The sequence below is a fragment of the Microtus oregoni genome, unplaced genomic scaffold (genome assembly GCF_018167655.1).
Source record: "Microtus oregoni isolate MIOR12 unplaced genomic scaffold, Mior012 000108F_ref0000382, whole genome shotgun sequence".
Taxonomy (NCBI): Eukaryota; Metazoa; Chordata; class Mammalia; order Rodentia; family Cricetidae; genus Microtus; species Microtus oregoni.
Window position 1 is genome coordinate 1,636,320 of NW_024544726.1, and position 19,021 is coordinate 1,655,340.

Below are 19,021 nucleotides of genomic sequence, written 5' to 3' on the forward strand. Positions count from 1 at the left end.
CATTAAGTCAGGTATTTGAATATTTGTCCCCTGTTGGTGGCACTGTTTCGGGAGTTTGAGTCTTTCTAGAGGAAAGGTCACTTGGAACAGAATTTGAGACTCATAGCCTTTCCCCATTTCCAGTTTGCTCTCTCTGGTTTGTGTCTGAGGCTAAAAATGTGATCTCTCAGCTTCTTGCTCCTGCTGCTATGTCTACCTTGCTATGATTAATTCTTACCCCCTGGAACTGTAAGTCAACCAACTTTTTTTTTCTTTAAGTTACTCTGGTAATAGTATTTTATCACAATGACAGAAAAATAACAAACTGACCCAAGATTAACATAACTCACTATCCCTTAGCTTACTTGGGTCCCGTGCAGAAGGAAGAAAGAAGGAGAGGATGAATAACTACGTGTGGCTATTTCCATTTAAACGAATGAAACAGTTCAGTTTCTTATTTCACATTTCAATGTCTGGGGAGCCACAAGGGACTACCCTCCTGGACAGTTCCCACACGGAAACGTCTCCTATACCACTTCCCAAATGAGGATGTTTGTTGGAGGACAGCAAAAGGCACACCATACTGAAAACACAACGGGCTGAAAGAGGTGTGGCTAGGATTATCATAGAAGGACTAAACCAAAAGGTGAGGCAAGGAAGTGGTGAACTGGTTTACAGACCAAATAGTGCTTCAGAGATGTTTCTTGTTTTTAATGTTTTGAGAAAAGGTTTTACTTTGTTGCCCTGGCTAGCTTGGTTCTTTGTATGTCACTGTGGCTGAACTCAAATCTGTAGCCAATGCTGGCTTGTTTCCTGACTGCCTTGAGGTTAAGAGCTAGGACTTAGCCCCATCTGTTTCCTATACCTACTCTTGAACTTTTTGTACAACCGTCAAGATTGCTTCATTTCACAGTTGAGGGAATGAAAGAGGGCAAGAGGCTGACAATATGAAACAGACAAGTAAGGGTGATGGAGAAATATCACAAATTTGAATTCCTTATACTAAACAAAAGAGAGTTCATTGCCTGGGTTTTAAAGTGATAAAGTCAATAATGTAGGTAATGATTGGTGGAAACATGGTTGTATCAGAGAAAATTATAAAACAATTAAAGCTTATTTTTTAAAAGAATCATTCATCTAGAAAATATTTATGACAAACTGTTGGAAAAGTTAGGTTATAAACAACATGGATAAGACTAATGCTGTAACTCGCCACTGTGCATATGTTTACATTAAGAGAAGTCTAGAAGGAGTTTACAACAAATATTTGTGGTACTTCTTATTTGGAAAATGATTTTGAAATTATCATATATTCTTCATTGCTCTTGTTTTGGATTTAACAATTTTCCTATAGTACACAATTATTATTTACATAATTAGAAAAATATGCATATTACAATGACAAGAAGATGATAGGATAAAAAGAATTCTGGCTGATGCATTGCTTACGTGGAATAGGGTAAGCAAACCGGTCCGGGTGCTTTGTGATGAGGGTGTTTTTTATGTGTCTTCTCCCAACACCATGTGCACCTAGGTAATTTTTGAAAAGAATGGTAAAATTAACAACTAGTAAACGTTTGTAGAATTATTTGGAGGTGAGAATAAGCAAGCCACTGATACAGCTAAACTTACCTAATAAGACTAGTGTTTTCCTTTTGAATGCAGGCAGTTTGACTACTTCTTCATATGTGACAAGATCTAATTGATCAAACACTAAAATGCAAAGATTTAGAAGAAAGGTAAGTTTATAGGATGGATATCGCATGCAGGTAATTTATAATTTTATTGGAAAAACTAAGTTATAGTAACAGCATGAATTCTGCTTATGATATGTAGCTTACATTGATTTAATCCATAATGCCATTATGGGAGAAAGTTTCATTTTTAAGCCCATGAAAATGTACTTGAGAACCAGGAACAACCAAAGAAATGATGCGTACATGCATGAAAGTCCGATTCTAAAGGATACATCATATTTTTTCATGCAGTATTCCAACAAATCATTTGAATTCACTCAGAACCACATGCTGTTCATATTTTCACAATTCTAAGCAAGTAGCAATATTCAAAAGAAAAAGTCTTTGGGTAGCAACCACCACAAGTAGAGAGCATGGGTGCAAGTGAAATCAGCGAGTGAGGGCCAGCTGTAGCACATCCAGAGATGGGTGAGAAATGCATGGTCACCCAGTTTTTATTTAATGCTATTGCCTTTATTACTTCTTAAGAATTGATGAAGGTGGCATGTTAGAATCTGTCAAAGCCAGGTTCTGGCCTTGAACTCACAGAGATCTGCCTGCCTCTGCGTCCTAAGTGCTGGGATTAAAAGCGTGTGCCAGCACCACCTGGTATGAAAGAATTTTAATAAGCTTTTAGTTGAACATTTCACAAATTTGCTGTAACTCAGGTCTTGGGAAGGCATGGGTTTTAAGCAGGGAAACATGCATTCCTGGCCCGGAAACTATGTCAGCCATTAATTATATGGGAAGCTCTGTAAGAAATCAGGGTGCGCAGGATGGAAATAATCATGGCGAGGCTGAGCTTAGAAACCTTTGAGAAAGGGCAGTTCTTGAATTATTATAGACTGAGAAATACTTTAAAAATGTTTCAGAAACGTGCTTCTCAACAACACTATGACAAGACCAATGTCAAGCAATACGGGGAAGTTATCATAGTGAATGGCCATGGCTATCGAAAGGATCTGATTCTCAGACACATTTGAAAGTTCTCAGAGAAGGCTAAAATCAGGCATCTGTGTTTCCTGTAAACTGCCCACCCATGGTCATACCCAACTGTTATCAAGTACACAGTGAAGTTTCCTCTTAAAAGATTGAGTTCTCCCAGAATTCCAGAGAGGTGAATTATTCAGTGAATTGGATCCCATGGCTGAATCATGCAGAGAGCGTCTGCTCCCTGAAACAATATGGCCAAATGATTTTGAGAATCAGCTCAGCCCTTAACATTTGTGATCTGCACAGTAGCAAAGAACCTTATGATGCAAAATAAGATACCACAGAGCTCAATAGACCACAAGCAAATAAATGAGTGAAAAACATAATTCTCAAAATATATAGAGAAAGGAATACAATATATTAAAATAAAAGCTAGTGTATATTAATGGGTCTTTGTGCATTGGTTTTCTTTTGATAACTTGATTCTATAAAAGTTGAATAAAAAATCTTTAGACCATATTCTCTAGCAATAGCTTATATTGGAGAAATGTTTGCAGAATGGCATGGCTACAAAATTAAAATGAGATGAGACTCCCTGTGGTAGAGCTAGTTTGCTGTGCTACAGTGGTAATGGAATGAAGAGAATTGCAGAAAGAAAAGCAGGAGTGCTTATGGCACTGCTTTCTGTGTCCACTGCCTTGAAGATTTCCATCAAGGAAAAGTGTGCTCATAGGAAGAAGTGCATCGGCAAATTGATGTGTTTTAAGCTATACAAATCATCAAGTATTTCATTAAAGAACAAGGTGATGAAGACACAAAGTTTTCTGAAAGGTAGACACATCCCTCTCCCTCTATAGAGACCTAAGTTGAGTCTTGGTTTTATTTATGCCTTTGTCATTTTCTAAAAGTACACAAGTTAGGGATTAACAATCAACATACCACAAACAAACAAACAGATAGGTTAAACATTAGAATCTTAGCCATGAATGGTAGTATGAAGAGGTTACTCTGGTCTAAATAAAATTGCCACATAGTCATAGGGTTGCAAAACAAAGTAAAACAGGATATTTGAAAACAAGATATACAAGGAATATTAGAAGAACACTTAAAGACTGAACTTTGAAAGGGTTTAAATTGCTTGCTGATTAAAGAAAAAGGACTTAATAAAATGAAAGCATCAAGAACACAGAGGCATATTCATTCTACAGGTTACTTACATGCACAGAGGCCATTGGGAGTGAGACAGCATGAAAAATGTACAGGGGTCATTGAAATATGACTTTTCATATATTAGTAAAATAAAAGTATAATAGGCACAAAATAAACTTCATCATGCAATATTTTAAACACAAGGTAAATAAACCACATTAAGAAACAAACTCATTTTAATACAAATTCAATCATACCCTTATATAAAAGCCACTGGATTTTTATATGCTAGCATGTATACAGAAATTTTATGTGGAAATGATAAGAAACCCCTTTCAGAGAGAATAAATGTAGGGGCCTTTCACTTTTCACTTTGTGCATTTCTGTACCATCGGCAATTTCTAGCTATGTGTGCTTATTAGCTTATTATTGTACTTTATGATTCTGGGGATCAAACTCAGAGCCTTGCCTTGCACATGCTAATAAAGTGCCCTATCACTAAGCTACATCTTCAGTCCTAGTTTTATTATGAAAATAAAATACAAGTATCAATGAGGTTATAGGCCACTTTTCTTCAGGATAGTTTTAAAAGGCTAATTACTTGTTTATAGTATTAAGCATAATTTAAACACAACTATGAATGAATGCTATTCCAGAAATCCTCTAAGTTCATATGTATCCACATAAACAGTACTTTCAGGACATTAAATACCACTGTTTTGATGTCTTACAATAAAAAAATACAGACTTTCATTTGTAAAAAAGCTTAAATCATTAACTTGAACTAAGAGTAACTTTATTTTTAATGTACATTGGTGTTCTGCCTACAAGTATGTCTGCGTGAGTGCCAGATCTTGGAGTTACAGACAGGTGTGCCATGTAGGTGCCAGAAATTGAACCAGAGTCCTCTGGAAGAGCAGTCAGTGCTCTTAACCACTGAGACATCTCTCTAACACCCTAAAAGTGCCTTCTTGAAGTCTTGGGCTTAGGAAGCTCAGTGCATCTAGAGTACAGTTCTAGCAAGATGATAATACTGTTCACATCAGATGCATGTGCCTAAAAGGTCTCATGAGTTTGCAGAAACATATTTGATGTAAATACTACACATACCATAATCCAATTCATTCTGAAGAATTTAGAAATATTTCCTGGCACACTTTGTTTATATTTCTTTGATTTCCTGCTAAACTACTTAACATTTCAGGCACTTAAGTATTTAAGCAACTATTTGAAAAAAAAAGCAAGCTGTTAACATTGTCTCTGAAAGGCTACAAGTAGCTTCAAATACTGAAAAACAAACAAACTAAAACAACAAACAACCCCACCAAACCCAACTCTAGTTAAGAATGAATTCCAACTAGTACCACTGGTCCAGAGAAGATATTGTATGTTTGTAGTGGCCAGATAGATAATGTGGTTGAATGAAGCAAGCCAGGCAAAAAGGAACAGGGGTATTTGGTTATTGAGGGGGATACTAGGGAATAAAATGCTCATCCAAGAGGGATATTAGTAACCCACAGACCCTAAAAAAGGAAGTGACTTAGTGGTGCTGCAGTCACTATTTTGACAAGGGATGTCTAAAATACAAAGTTTTATATTATATAACCCGATTTTCAAATGTGGTATCATAATATTATTTAAATATTGTGCACGAATGAAATTTATACCACTGTATTATGTAGACCGCACAGTTTAAGCATAATTCTGCTTTAACTAGATGTGTGGGTTTTCCTGGTGACAGAAATAATAGATTTTGATGCTATTATTGCCATTCTTGGTGCTGTGGACAGTCTTTATCCTTTATTCTACTTGAAGATACAAGTAATTTCCAACTTTGATGATAAAATTTAGAGCTTGCCGTCAATGTATGATGAATTTTCAAAGTCTTTGAACAGGTAACAAAACCCAGCACCTTATTTTGAATTACTGCACAACATAGAAAGAAAAGAGTGTGCTGTATTTATGGTTGGTTTCTGAAAGACGTTGAGAAAAGTAGTTTGATTTGTGAGCATCTGGCTAGTTGTTGGTATGAAAGAATACACTATTTTCTCGTTTTCACAGTATCTGCCTTACCTAGATGGAGGCCAATGGTATTTTACAGCAATTCTTTGCATGGGCAATATAATAGTCTATGAGGCAACCTCATCCTAGCCAAAGCAGACAGTTGTCTGACAGCTTCAGCTCCTGTAGTGATAAGCAAAGGCTTCTGGACGTTAGACTAAACAAGATGGAAACGTTCATTGATAAAGTTGAGGGATGCTGAAGAGATGGCGACACAAAGGAATGCTAGGTTTAGTTAGGCCAGGGTAAAAGTGGTGGTCACCTTCTCCTAAAAGAGAAATTAAGGAGAACTCATGACTCTGCAGGGGCAGGACCCTGATAGCAGTATTCTGACTAGAGACTCACAGAGAAGCAGAAACCCAAAGGTTTAGAAAGAAACTTCAGTGGCTGTACAAGGGCCTTCCTTCCGAGTCAGGCAGATATACATGGACTGGAAGGATAACCCCTCAAGAGTGACAAGAACTGCTCAGATGCCTAGCAGAGGTCAGTGGTTAAGAAAATACTAAGGGCAGCAAAAAGAGTGGTGGTCCTCTGTCCCCTGTGCAGCTAAGATTATTTTTCTACAGTTTGAATTTATGAGAACTTTGGCACATGATTTGGGATAGGGGATGTCACGCCAAATGATGCAGAAAAAAACAACAGTACCCCGTATTGTCTAAATCAAGGATAAATACTTTCAACCTGGACAGGCAGTGTTTTCAGAGAGCTACAGCCTGAGACATGGAACACTGCAAGGTACCTGTTTCAGGCTGAGTGACGAAAGAACACTAGATCCACTGAGGTTTAGAATTAAGAACCACCTGATTGGCTAACCTGATTGCCTGGTTTGAGGGCATCAGTAAGCTAAGTGACCAAGTCATACACTTCCTCTGGGTGGACTAATGATTCTGTTTTGGGCTGCCTATTTGGCCGATAGTCACATTTGCAGGAAGAGTGGACATTACCTGCTGGGAATCCAAATGGCCATGATGGAAGGAGCACAGCGATGCCCTGGTGCTCCAAGAACAGAAAAGGTGAACCACAGAAAATGGGAACCACTAGCTGTCAGAGTTGATGCTGATTCTCTAGCAAAATTCTTCAACGATGATTTGACTAAGTCTTTGTCAACACTTGGAGAAGTCGAGTTTTCTGATCAATTCACTTAATTATCCTTATAGAATATTGGCAAACTGAATACTGAAACCTACATGCCTTCCAATTAGTAGAGTATAAAACCAATGACATATTAGCAGATTTACTCAGCTATTTCTTTGCTTTTCTATGTTTAAATTAATTTGAGTGTTGTCAGTATTTATACATCATTTAACACTATAGAAATGGCAAGTTGAGCTTAGATAATGTCTTCTTTCATTTTCAGCGTTGGGGATGGAACCCAGGGCCTTTCACATGCTAGGCAAGTACTTTACTACTGAGCTTCTACCCCAGCTGATTAATTTTTTTTGTATTTAACTCATGCGATTTAGATTTAACTAATCTCCCTTGTGAGCTGGCTCAATTGTGTTAGACTGGTGGAAGCAGAGAGGAGAAGGCAATAAATGCTGATGTCAGGAAAAGTCTGATGAGAAACTCTGCTTTAAATATTTCTTCCATTTATGAAACCAACACAAAAGCCATTGTGAGGCTACTGCACTGTGGTAGTACATAAGAAAAATGATACTTTTAATTGGGAATAAGTGTGCACAGTGCAACTGGTGGAAGGGAACAAGCCCTCATTTAATTGAGCCATTTCAACTTAACCTATGGGGACAATCACATTCATTCTGAATATGCAGTATTTCACAAATACTTACATTTAATTTCTCATGGAGAAATAAGAATTCAGAAGTCATAAATAACTTTTCCTAGTGAATGTTAATACATGCTAGAACACCGCACAAAGAAACCTGCATTCCAGATTTCTCAGAAGCACACTGAATTGTGTATGAATAACTCGACTCATTTGACTTTTTTGGCCACATGTTTGATATTTCTGAGTTATTTCTGAAACCTTTGGAACTAATCTATTGCCAACTTTTAATTTCTCAGGAAAAGTCCATTATAAAAAGAGTCACATTGAAAAGCCATTTAAATTAAATATACTTCCCCATATTTTCTTTCAGCTTAAATGACACCCTGTGAGTCTTCTGGGAATTCAAGTGCAATATCAGATAACACTTTCTTGGTAGGCATTTTGGTTTTTAACACAACAGTAAACCCTGTGATTCAGTTGAACCCCAGATTCCATACAAAGGGAAGGGAATGCATATATAATGAGGGCCTAGATAATGTCCTTTGTGGTTTTGTTTTTTTAAGAACTTCAAAGCATAATGAGGGTAGACGAATAGTCCTAGAAAGTGACCATCTCAAGTTAGTATCCATGCCAGCCGTGCACTTTCAAACCAGCTACAGAATCCTCTTTAGCACAGCCCTTTTGTGCACCTTTGTCCTTAATATTTGTCATGGGTCCATATCCAAGGGCCAAGAGGAACTAGGAGGGAGGGTCATCCTCTCAAGGCCAAATTCAGCCAGAGAAGAGAGAACCCCAGGGACTCAACACACCCCAAGCACTTGTTTCTCAATGTTGTTCCTTTCATCATAGAGGATACTACCTCCGAACAGTGCCTTTGTCCTAGAAAGTAGAGCTCTGCAAAATAACTGGTAGAAGGTAGAAGTTCTTAAGGCATTTGCAAGTTGGTCAAGGTCTCCTAGAATACAATGTTCTGGAAAGAGAGTTCTGAAGACCAAATGTAAATGCTGTATTTGCTTAGGTCTTGGATTTGTTTGACCTAGCCTCAGAAACAGACATGCTTTTCCTACCTGCATTGTGCTTTGCCAAATATTTATCTTTGTACTGCTTCTTTTTCTTGCCAAACCAAGTACAGCTGGCCTGCTGCTCTTGTTTGGTCTTCTCCATGGCAATGCAAGCTACTCGCCTAGTACACAAACAAGGGAAGAAAGAAAGAAAATAGAATCCAACAAAGTTAATACATAGTTTTATGCCCAAGAAAAGAGAAAAAGTTGTTTGAAAGCTACCTAACAGCAAGAATATCCTCTGGAAGTCCTTGACATCACCGACGTAAGGCTGTTCTTAGCTTCCAGGACTACTTTCTAGAAATGGTTTAAAGCCACAGGCTTATGTTAAAATTGCTTTGTGTTCCTTGAGTTCACCTTATCTGATAATAAGGGTCAGAAGTTTCAACATGTGATTATAAGATTCAGAATGATTATCATGGGATTATGAGTCAAGGCAGGCCTGTTTTGCATCTTGAATTTGTTACTCATTAGCCTATTTTGAGTGCTTAGTACTTAGTGTTAGGCATGTTTCTAAACCTTTTCCAGGTATCAGCTCAGATAATCTTCCTGACATAATGAATCATACATTGCATAGAAATTCTTAAAGTTTATAGTTTTGTCTTTCATATTTTATTAGAAATATTCTTTGCTTATCATATGAAGTGGGATTCCAGTCTCTTTTGTCTCCTTTATGGATACCCAACTGTCCTAGCAGGATATACTGAACAAAGTAAGACCATTCCTCAGTGCTGTGCAATGCTATTTGTTACGTAGCAAGTACCTATTTTGGTATAGGAGTGCTTTAGGATTTTCTTCTCTTTAGTTGGTCTATCTGAACACCTCTGAATTATTATTACAATAATAATAATCTGAACTCTGGGATTCATGACTGCATGAATTACTCATGGAGTCATTTCTCTAACATCTCCATGTAAACTTTAAAGTTAGTTTGTCAATTTCAAAACTTGTAATTTTGACTGAGATTGCATTGGTACAATTAATGTAGGAGGAATAGACATCTTTACAATATTGAGTCTTATAGTCCATTACTGCAATGTTTGTCTGTCTGTCTGTCTTCTTTAATGCCTTAGTAAAATTTCTTATTTTGTTTGAGACAGGTTCTCTTGTATCTCAGGGTGGCTTCAGAGTCTTTATGTAGCCAAGTATAACTTTGAACTTTTGATGCTCTTGCCTGCACCTCCAAGTGCTGGGATTGAAAATGTGCACCACCATGCCTGACACGTTTTCTTATTCTTAAAAACAAGGCTTCATGTAGTCCAGGCTGGCCTCAAAGTCATTATGAAAATGAGGCTGGCTTTGAATTGATCCTCTTGCCTCCCACTTCCCAAATTCTGGGATTACAGGCATGAGCTACCACTCCTGGTTCATAACTCCCCCTAAGGCCTTGATAATGGTAGGCAAATATTCTACCACCGAGCTGCATCTTCAGCCTTGTTTAATACATTAAAACCAGCTATTTATTCTGCAGGTTCAGGACAGTCTAATTGTTTTTGCCATTTTGAAAAAAGGTCTCTGTAGTCCAGGCTAGCCTGGACCTCACTATGTAGACTAGGTTAGCCTTGAACTCCTGGAGATTTTTCTCTTTAGCTTACAATATATGGGGATTCAGATGAATACTACAACACTTGACTGACTGAATTGTTTTTTACACTGTGAGGAACAGTTCCTGACAGATTCTTTGTCTTTGTTCAGCTTATATCTTATTCTTGGTTCTCTGGCATAATAGCAAATGCCTTCTTGGTAAGATAGGGTACTTGGTGCTCTTAGATTTTGCTTATGGCTCTGGTGGAAGGGTCTCATAGAACTGGATGTTGAGTTCCCCAGTACACTTTTGAGCTATTCAGTGCTTTCAAGCTCATTAAAATAAAACAAAACAAACTCCTCCATTTTCTGCAGCATTTTTTCTTTGCAGCAGGAAGATTGATCTGAAGAGCCTATACCTCAGCAGAGCCAAGAAGTGAACCATCTTTTTCCACTGTGGCTTCTCCAGATGCCTGCAGAGGACTAACAGCTTGTGATTTATATAGCTACTCTAAGTAGGAGGAAGCCTGGAATCTGCATAATTATTGTTTTGCTTCCCTTAAAATTTGTTTCCAATACAGTCTCCCGTGTCCCAGGATGGCCTCAAACTCTCTATGTAAGTAAAGATGATCCCATCTAAGCCTCCCAAGTGCTGGATTAAAGTTCTGTATCACCACACCTGGTTTACTCAATGCTGGGTCTCAATCCCAGGGCCTCACCACTTGACTACTATAGCCCCAGCCCACACATGACTGTTCTGAATAAATGCTCGTATAGATGACAGCTCTCTAGAAGACATTTTATGAACTGTATCATTCACAGCAGCCACAGTAAAAAGACTTAGAAATTGCTTTCTTCCTACTTATGCTAAACTGTCTGCAGATCAGACTTAAAAGACAATGCCAGATGGCAGGCTGCTGCTTCTCTGTTTGGGCCCATATTTCTCCATGTGTAAATGATGGTGCCTGAACTCCTCATCCACTCCAACTTTCTAAATTTAAGAATATTTTTGGAAAACATGAGATAGTTGAAAGAGACAATCAAGACAAAGAGATTAACCAACCAAAAACCCAACGTTTTAAAACTCTTAAATAACTCTCGAAAGAAGGACTGGTGAAAAATTAGAAATATTTATGGGCTTGGTATTTTTGACTTTTAAGAAAGTTCAAATAATTTTTTGGGGGGGTTACAGGTTAGGGGGTGGTAGAATTTTAGTTCTTGGCAGGTTACATTTTGTTACACAAAACAAAACCAAGACATTAGATTATCTTTTTTTGTACTAGATTTCTGGTGGACATTGGCCAAATACTTAACAGATGATATACATTCTCTCTCCTCTCAGCAATAGGGTCTAAAATGCCTGTCTGACTTCAACCTGTTTCACAATGTAAGCCTTCTAACAGAATAGGTAATCTTTACCCCTGTCTCTTGTTCTGTGGATGGAACCCAGAGCATGCCAGGCAAGCATCTACTTCTGAGCTAAAGAAATCATTCTTGAAACCTGGAAAAATCATTCTTAAAGACTGGTAAGGCAAAGAACAATTCTCACAACAACATAACAGGTTGCATCGTTATATACCCTGAGTGACACTGAGTCATGGTATTTGAAGATTTCCCCCCTTGGTATTGAAGGATGGTCATGAAAGAATACAGAGGAACAAGAGGAAGGTATATCTGGAAGAAAATGCCATTCTAACAAGATGAGAACAGTTTGTAGGAGTTGAGGCTAGTCACTCAGCTTGTCTCCAGACCCTCCTTTCTTTATACATGTGCAGATCTAACTGGAACAAGTATCTGACTATAAGGTGAAGACTGAGAATTTTTGGACAACTAATTTTTTTTGGATTTGATCTCTAATCTCAGACAATTGCGTTTTGTATAGTTATCAATGCAAAAGATTTATCAAGGAAGTTTTATAATATAAAATATGAAATTGATAACTGGCAGGGAGGACATTGTTTCATCATAAAACAACAAAAACATACCATTCCTGAAGTTCAGGAGAAGGAATGAGACCTGCAGTTCCATTTTTGGAGTTTTCCAGTTTACCCTGCCACCAGTTGTGATCATCCTTACTAATAATCTGAATGATGTCACTAACTCGGAATCGGATGCCAGCTTCTTTGCAGGGGATGAGGTCATCCTTGGCTGGATCATATTCAAATTGTGCTCTTACATAGATCTATAAAACAGGAGTTTGTAAGAAAGGAGGCCACAGTGATGTGAAGGAAAACAGTGACCAACTAATCTAATAACCACACATCAACATTTACAACACAAACAGGACATCAGATAGTGAAACTGAAACAATGTATGGAGATAGGACACAGAAACAGGGTGCCATGTCTAATGATTACAGCTTCAACTTTGCTGTTTATATCTAGAAGGAACACTTAAAATACTTGTTGAATAAATTCTGCTTTTAGTAATAGTATAGGTATATAGAGCAGTATGCTCACCAATTTTAAAGCTTGCTATGGCTATGATGATGGTATGGATAAGTTGTTACGTCCGGGAGGCAGCCTTTAACACCCAGAGTAGGTTTTTATCTTAAAGTAGCAAGAACCCTGGGCTGGTATCTTGCTGTTGGATACTTTCATGACAAGTGGCAGACAAAGCTATATGTAACTCAAACATATTAAAAAGTTAAAAATATAGCTTTATTTCTTTAGAGGAATTTTGGCTTTGTATTTGTGCTTTACAATTCTGGGAAAATAAAGATGAATCTGAACCCTTGCCTTGCCAGTGTAACCCTTGAAATCAGTACATAGCATCAAAGCATGCATGATTCATGGCTCTAAGCTTTATGGTGTATGAATTTAAGAGACATAATAGCAGACAGGAGTTATAACACAGCAGCGTTTTATGAATGACTAGAATTCCAGAGTTTTAAAATAAGGTATTATATTCAATGTTGCCTCAGTTATGTAGTTCTGAGAGTAAACTGTGGGCATATTCTACCAATTGCAATTTATAAAATTATTAACTTAAAATCAGATTTATTTTTAGCATTACATTTAAAGAAAAAAAGTCCCACGATTCCATCCCTTGATATTAAGTTTGAATATTCACATTTAAGTCACTGTAAAACCAACCTGAAGGCTTTGGAGCCATTGTGTGCTATTAATATTATAGTAATCTAGCTCTTAAAATGAACAAATCTCTGCATTTGTACCTAAAATCCACACTTTAAAAGTGCTGACTGTTTGAAAGGTATCCGGTGATGCTACACAGCACTTAGCAATTGTAAACTAGTTCAGGAATATCAAGATGAAGGCCACGGTACTGATGCTGGTTTCCATCATATGCACCTTTTAGACATAGACAGGCAAATACAAATTTAATTTTATTTTAGTTCTCAATTTCAGAAAATTCCCTTGAAATGTTTGCTAGGGCATGACTTTCGGTTATATTTAGAATTCTATGAACTCTTTATGCACCAGAGGCAGGTAGGACTCTCTAAGACTAAACTATTTACTGTCAGTGAAAATGATCAGGTTGAAATTACAATAACCATCACAGCTACAGAGGTGTGAGTAAAAAAAAATCTTTATAGAGAATTAGTCATGTATAATGTGTTAAAATGAAATGGTACAAGCTTTCAATGCTCAAATGTTATGGTCCAAAATGCAGACATTATGGGATGGAAAGGGTTAATAAAGGAGCGACTATTAGCTCAGTGTAGAGAAGTTTTTATAGAGGTATCTATTCACCTGTCGTCCTTTTGGTTGGGTGGTTGACGGCAAGTCCTGCAGAATAAAGCCAACCCAGGAGAAAGAATTTTCATTTACTTGTCAAGAGCACAAAGAAATTTGTGTGTTTCTGTTACAATATGGTTAAAAGTGAACTAGTTTTAAGTTGTAAAGAGATCATATACATTATCACATTTCTTAGAAGTGTTGAGTTATTAAAAAAAAAATCAAACCCAGGCCATTTAGCAGCAAGCTGAAGAAAGCAGGTAAGTTGAAGCAGAGAGATAATGTGTTCTTAAGAAACAACTCAGCATCTTCAACACAAAAGCCACTGCGGTTCAAACAGCCTATTACAAAAACCCCTGAGCAAGAGAACGGTTGTCTTTTTCAACTATCACTGCAACCGCTCAGATTTGGACAAGTTTAATGGCTCTATGGCCTTTTCCCATCATAAAAGGGCTACATGTGAATGGTAAAAAGGAATTCTTTGGGAGCCTAGATTCACATTTGGAAACACAGTTATGAATAATTTTCTCGCACAATTTTTCTTACTTAGATACTTGGGATATCATTCCATTTGAGATAATCTTTGAATGATTTATGATTTTATTTGATAAAAAAGTTGATATAGTTTTAAAGGGCAAATTAGAAATCAGGACAAAAGGTAACGGTGCTGTATTCTTAGAGCTCCTCATTGCAGCTGACTGACAGGCAGCACCACCAACAACTTAGAGATTTGGCTATCCCGAAAAGTGGCAAACCTGCACATGGAAATGCTTCTGTTTGACTAAACGATTCTTTATAGAAGCCAAAATGGAGAGTTCTGAAAAACAGCAACTTTCCAAGTTCAAGTCAAATATGTACTTTGTGTTAAAGATGTGATACCAGCGTGGCTGAAGTGCAGTTTGAAGCCAGTTCCTTTTGCTTTTCATATCCAGGCAAGGCTTATAACTCACAAAAATATGTGCACGTACCACAATAACAAGAGGGCACACCAATTCATAAACTTAGATAGCGGAAACTAAAACATGTTGCTGATATCCCTCAGAATACCCAAATCCTTATTCTGCAAAAGCCCTTATATTTCTTTGTCAATTTCTTTAAATTAAAAAATTCTAAAAGAAATTTCAACCCAGTTCTATTTATATCCTCTGAACAGTCATACATACTGGTAGGGAGGCAGAGAGTGAATTTTAGAACAGCTCTAGCAGTCTTGGACTACGTTTCTTCAGATGTAACTGATTTTTAAGGAGAAAGAAATGTTGAGGAAGGGTTTTCTGGAGTGAAGTGCACTGCCGCTGCAGTAGCCTTGTGTGTCTGCAGAAGACAATCTTTCCACTGAATACATGGAACTAAACACTCATGGCAGGTGAGCACCAACACAATTGCCACACTTGGCTGTGTGGAGCTAGAGTTCTTACCGAAACAGTATTGTTAGTGCTGCTATGACCATTAGCAGGGGACTGTCTGGAAGTGGAGGGGGAATCTCTCTGAAATAAGACACAAGGTTCATTAACACAGAACACCAGCACAGAAACAGATGTTTACATCAACAGTTACAACCACAGTCTGACAACCATTTCCTTTGAGGTTAGTGCTATAAAAGGTGCCATACTGACTTACTTGCATGATTTTGCAGAAGTATGAAAGAACTTTTTTGTAGTTTGAAGATTCCCATATTATCAGTGAGGATGGTATTATCATTCATTAATGATTATTTTCCTCCTATATCCCAAATTCTACAATCTTTATTTTTTTATTGGGACCCCAGGAGAGTGATATTAAGACCCTATCAAATATCTAATGATGCTAAATATTATAATGCTACTGTGCTAAAGATCTCGACTGCCTAGTTTTATTTTAAAGAATAGGTTAAAGAATGGCTTTGAGAAGTAGTCAATGGTTTTTAGGTATTCCATTGTCAAGACATTTCTAGAATAAAAATTACTAATGGGGATAAAAGAGAAAGCTGCAGCAGAGGGCAACTCTCTTCTGTTGTGTCATTTTAGCAGACTTAGTACAATAGTAACTCCAAGCAGCAATCTTCTGCTTCTGGACAAACTCTCACGAGTCACAGCATCTCCCTAGAGCCAGATTCCCAGACTGCTCTGTTGTCCAACCCACTCAGAATCCTTCTCAGGTTCCATTCCAAGTCAACTTTAATGAAAAGAGCTAAGAGGAGAAGAAAATAAGTGCTTTAAATATTTAAATTTAGAGTTCTTTATGAACTTCTGTTCAAAAGATAGGTATTTTTTTCTAGAATATTGAAAGAAAACTTCTGGAATTGGCTACCCTGAAATAGAATGAGATCCCTCAGAAAACATTCTAAAATATTACTGAGTAGCTTGATCTCTATCTGTCAGTCTTTGGGATTTAAGTCAGTTGGGTAGGGTATGGTGGAAGTATGAGCCTTCATTTGAGAAGCCTTGCTATAGCCAGGCATGTAAAAAAAAACAAAAAACCAGTGTGTTTATATGTTGGAGGTGAACATATAAAGAATATGAAGAAGGGAATCATTGCTTTTTTTCTAATATTCAAAGGTATAGAATTTATATGTATAATACCTGTGTTTCCCTCTAACTAGTTCAACTATTTAAAAAAAAGAGAGAGAGAAACTTGTACTAATAACTAACAATATCTCTGGTTAGCATCCCCCAATCCAATCTATTTATTCAGTTTCTTTAACACATGAAAAATGGTGTGAGGAACACCTATGGTTTTAGAGTATTTAAATTATCTATAGAAAAATGTATGCATGCTATTCTCTTTCTCTGAAAGGTTCATACTCTAACAAAATTCAATGCTCCAAATCTTGAAGCTGGAGAAGTTTTGCAAAGTTTTGAAATGTATTATTAATTGACATTCCATAGGAAGCCACCAAGAGGAGCTCAAGTCTCAACAAAATAGACACTTTGTCACTGCCTCACTAAAAATATATTTGACAAAAGCACAGATCTTATACATATGTTGAATAAGCTTAGATGAAAAATATGAACACTCTAATTGTTTTCTTGTGATATCCGTAGCATCATTAGAGACTTGAAAAAAGTATAATTTCTATTTCAAATATTCTTAAACACAAATCTAGTAAGTTAGTTACTGGCCCTTAAAAATTACCTTTATAAAATGTACACATTATATCTATTTATTTGCAGTGATAGGATTTGAACCTAGGGCCTCACACATGCCAGGCAAGTAGTTTATCACTGAGCTATATCCCCAGCTCTTGTACTTTAGAATAACATATTTGGAAAATCCACAGGAAAAATTTTAAAATAAGCTCCAATAAATAATACTTGTGCTGAATAAGCTACAACCAAAATTGTTATGGTAATTTGTGTCTCAAAATATAGAAAGAATAGATTTCTTTTACTATAATGAACAACATAAAACTGAAAAAAATGTAAGTTGAAAGAGCTCTATTTGCAAGAGGATAAATATGTTTTAAGAAACTTTGGGGCTGTTATTCTACAAAAGGTATTTGTTTAGGAGTAGCTTAACATTTCACATATGCAGACTTTTCTGAAAGGTTGCAAAAGCCTACACCCCTGTAGTGAAGTAAGTTACCAATTCCCCAGGGTCGTAATGCTCATCTTAAGGCCTGCAGTCATTCAAACAGCAATGTCTCAACAGGACTTGATCTCGTCTCAGATTCTTAGAAAGAAGAACTACTTGAGAATGGACTTCCTGAAAATACTACTATATTTTTTTTTGCCTCGGGGATTTCATTTTTTTCTGTTATTGGAGTTTTTCTATATTTGGCTTAGATTTGGCTGCAGAAAGGCTGAAGATATCTGCATGGAAGTGGGGCCGAGGAGGTGGTTGGGACCTCCTCTGTTCCGTTATCTTCGTTGTAAAATTGGTGTGCAGCGATCTAACAGCACAGGCAGAAACAATTTTCCAGAAAGCAAAAACATTCAGCCATCAGCAGACAGTCAGTTAAGAACTCAGGATAGGGGGGAGGCTTGTTCGAGTTATTACCTCACAGGATGAAGACTGAGTGCGGTAGCTTGGTACAATCTTGAAGGTAATACTCCCCCGCATTTCCCTCTGCGAGGAAGAAAAGAGGAGAGTTCTCATGCAAACACATGTTGCACACAAAAACACAAGAAACCATTCAAAACACGTGGGTGCAGTTAGTACACACCACTTGACAGCACACAGCCCTAAAATAAAACCTCACTACAAGGCAAAAACCACTCAGGTCACTGGTAGAAGTTTCTGGGAAAGGTTCAGTGAAGCCAAGGCTGACTGTCTCATACCTAGCAGTAAGTGGTCATAGAGATCTCTGATGGTTATCTTTTTGTAGATATGAATAAGCAAGAGTCAAAATGACACACCTTACAGGAATGACAACTATACATTGAACTGAACAAGAGACTATTTACATAAAAATTCTATTTAATATGCTACTTTCTGATGCTACCACCATAAAATTGCTTTTATACTTTATGAATTTTGGCAAACTTTTTTACGACAGCAAGCCTTGGCTGCTTACTTCATGCCTAATAGGCATTCATTACATGGGAAGCAGAAAGAAGGACCCAAAGCAGAAAACAAACGCTTCCCTCTGTTTGCTACAACAGAGACACAGATGGGGGTCTGTCAACGGATGTCAATGCTTTTTATTGAAGGTCTAATTTCAGTACAGAGATTTTTTTGAGTATAGTCAATAATGACCTGGCCTATAGTGACTTTCCTCTCATTTGTGCTGTGCAGAGATACACTACAGCTGGCCATGACTCAGCTAAACAGGAAAGAGGTTTCTGATATTGCTTATGTCAGGAGTCTTTTGAGGTCAGTGAGAAACTAGTTCACATGAGTACACATTGGGAAGGTTTTTTTTTATTTTTTTTTTATAAATATCTGGTTGGCAAGAAACAGATGAAGGATGAACAGTGTAAAAGCCCACACTGCTAAAGGCAGGAAAAATGGTTCAAAACTCCACTGCAATTAAAACGTTTCCCTGGTTGTCAGTTTTTAATGAACATTGCACAGTTTAACTTCACATGCATGATGGCACAAGAAGCATTTTGATTATGACTGAAGAACAGTGTTTGTTTTTAAATATCTATTTATTTAGTGTATGTGTTAAGTATGAGTGAGAATATGGCTCCTGTGTGTGCTCGGTGTATGTGCATGTGGGTATGAAAGTGT

At 37.2% G+C, this 19,021-nt stretch overlaps 1 protein-coding gene across 11 annotated transcripts in view; it reads right to left on the bottom strand.

Moving 5' to 3' along the window:
* Cask (calcium/calmodulin dependent serine protein kinase) overlaps positions 1-19,021 on the bottom strand; it is a 330,840-nt gene that overhangs the window by 12,306 nt on the left and 299,513 nt on the right. For 4 of the 11 annotated variants that reach the window (XM_041645244.1, XM_041645241.1, XM_041645242.1 and 1 more), the window contains 6 exons: positions 17,846-17,914; positions 13,886-13,921; positions 12,158-12,354; positions 8,655-8,770; positions 1,612-1,692; positions 1,429-1,509 (listed from right to left, as the gene is read on the bottom strand). In XM_041645244.1, the coding sequence (XP_041501178.1) occupies positions 1,429-1,509; positions 1,612-1,692; positions 8,655-8,770; positions 12,158-12,354; positions 13,886-13,921; positions 17,846-17,914 (580 nt within the window). Of the gene's footprint in view, positions 1-1,428; positions 1,510-1,611; positions 1,693-8,654; positions 8,771-12,157; positions 12,355-13,885; positions 13,922-15,285; positions 15,355-17,845; positions 17,915-19,021 lie in introns of all 11 variants that reach the window. The other 7 variants (XM_041645250.1, XM_041645248.1, XM_041645243.1 and 4 more) reach the window with 5 other exon arrangements.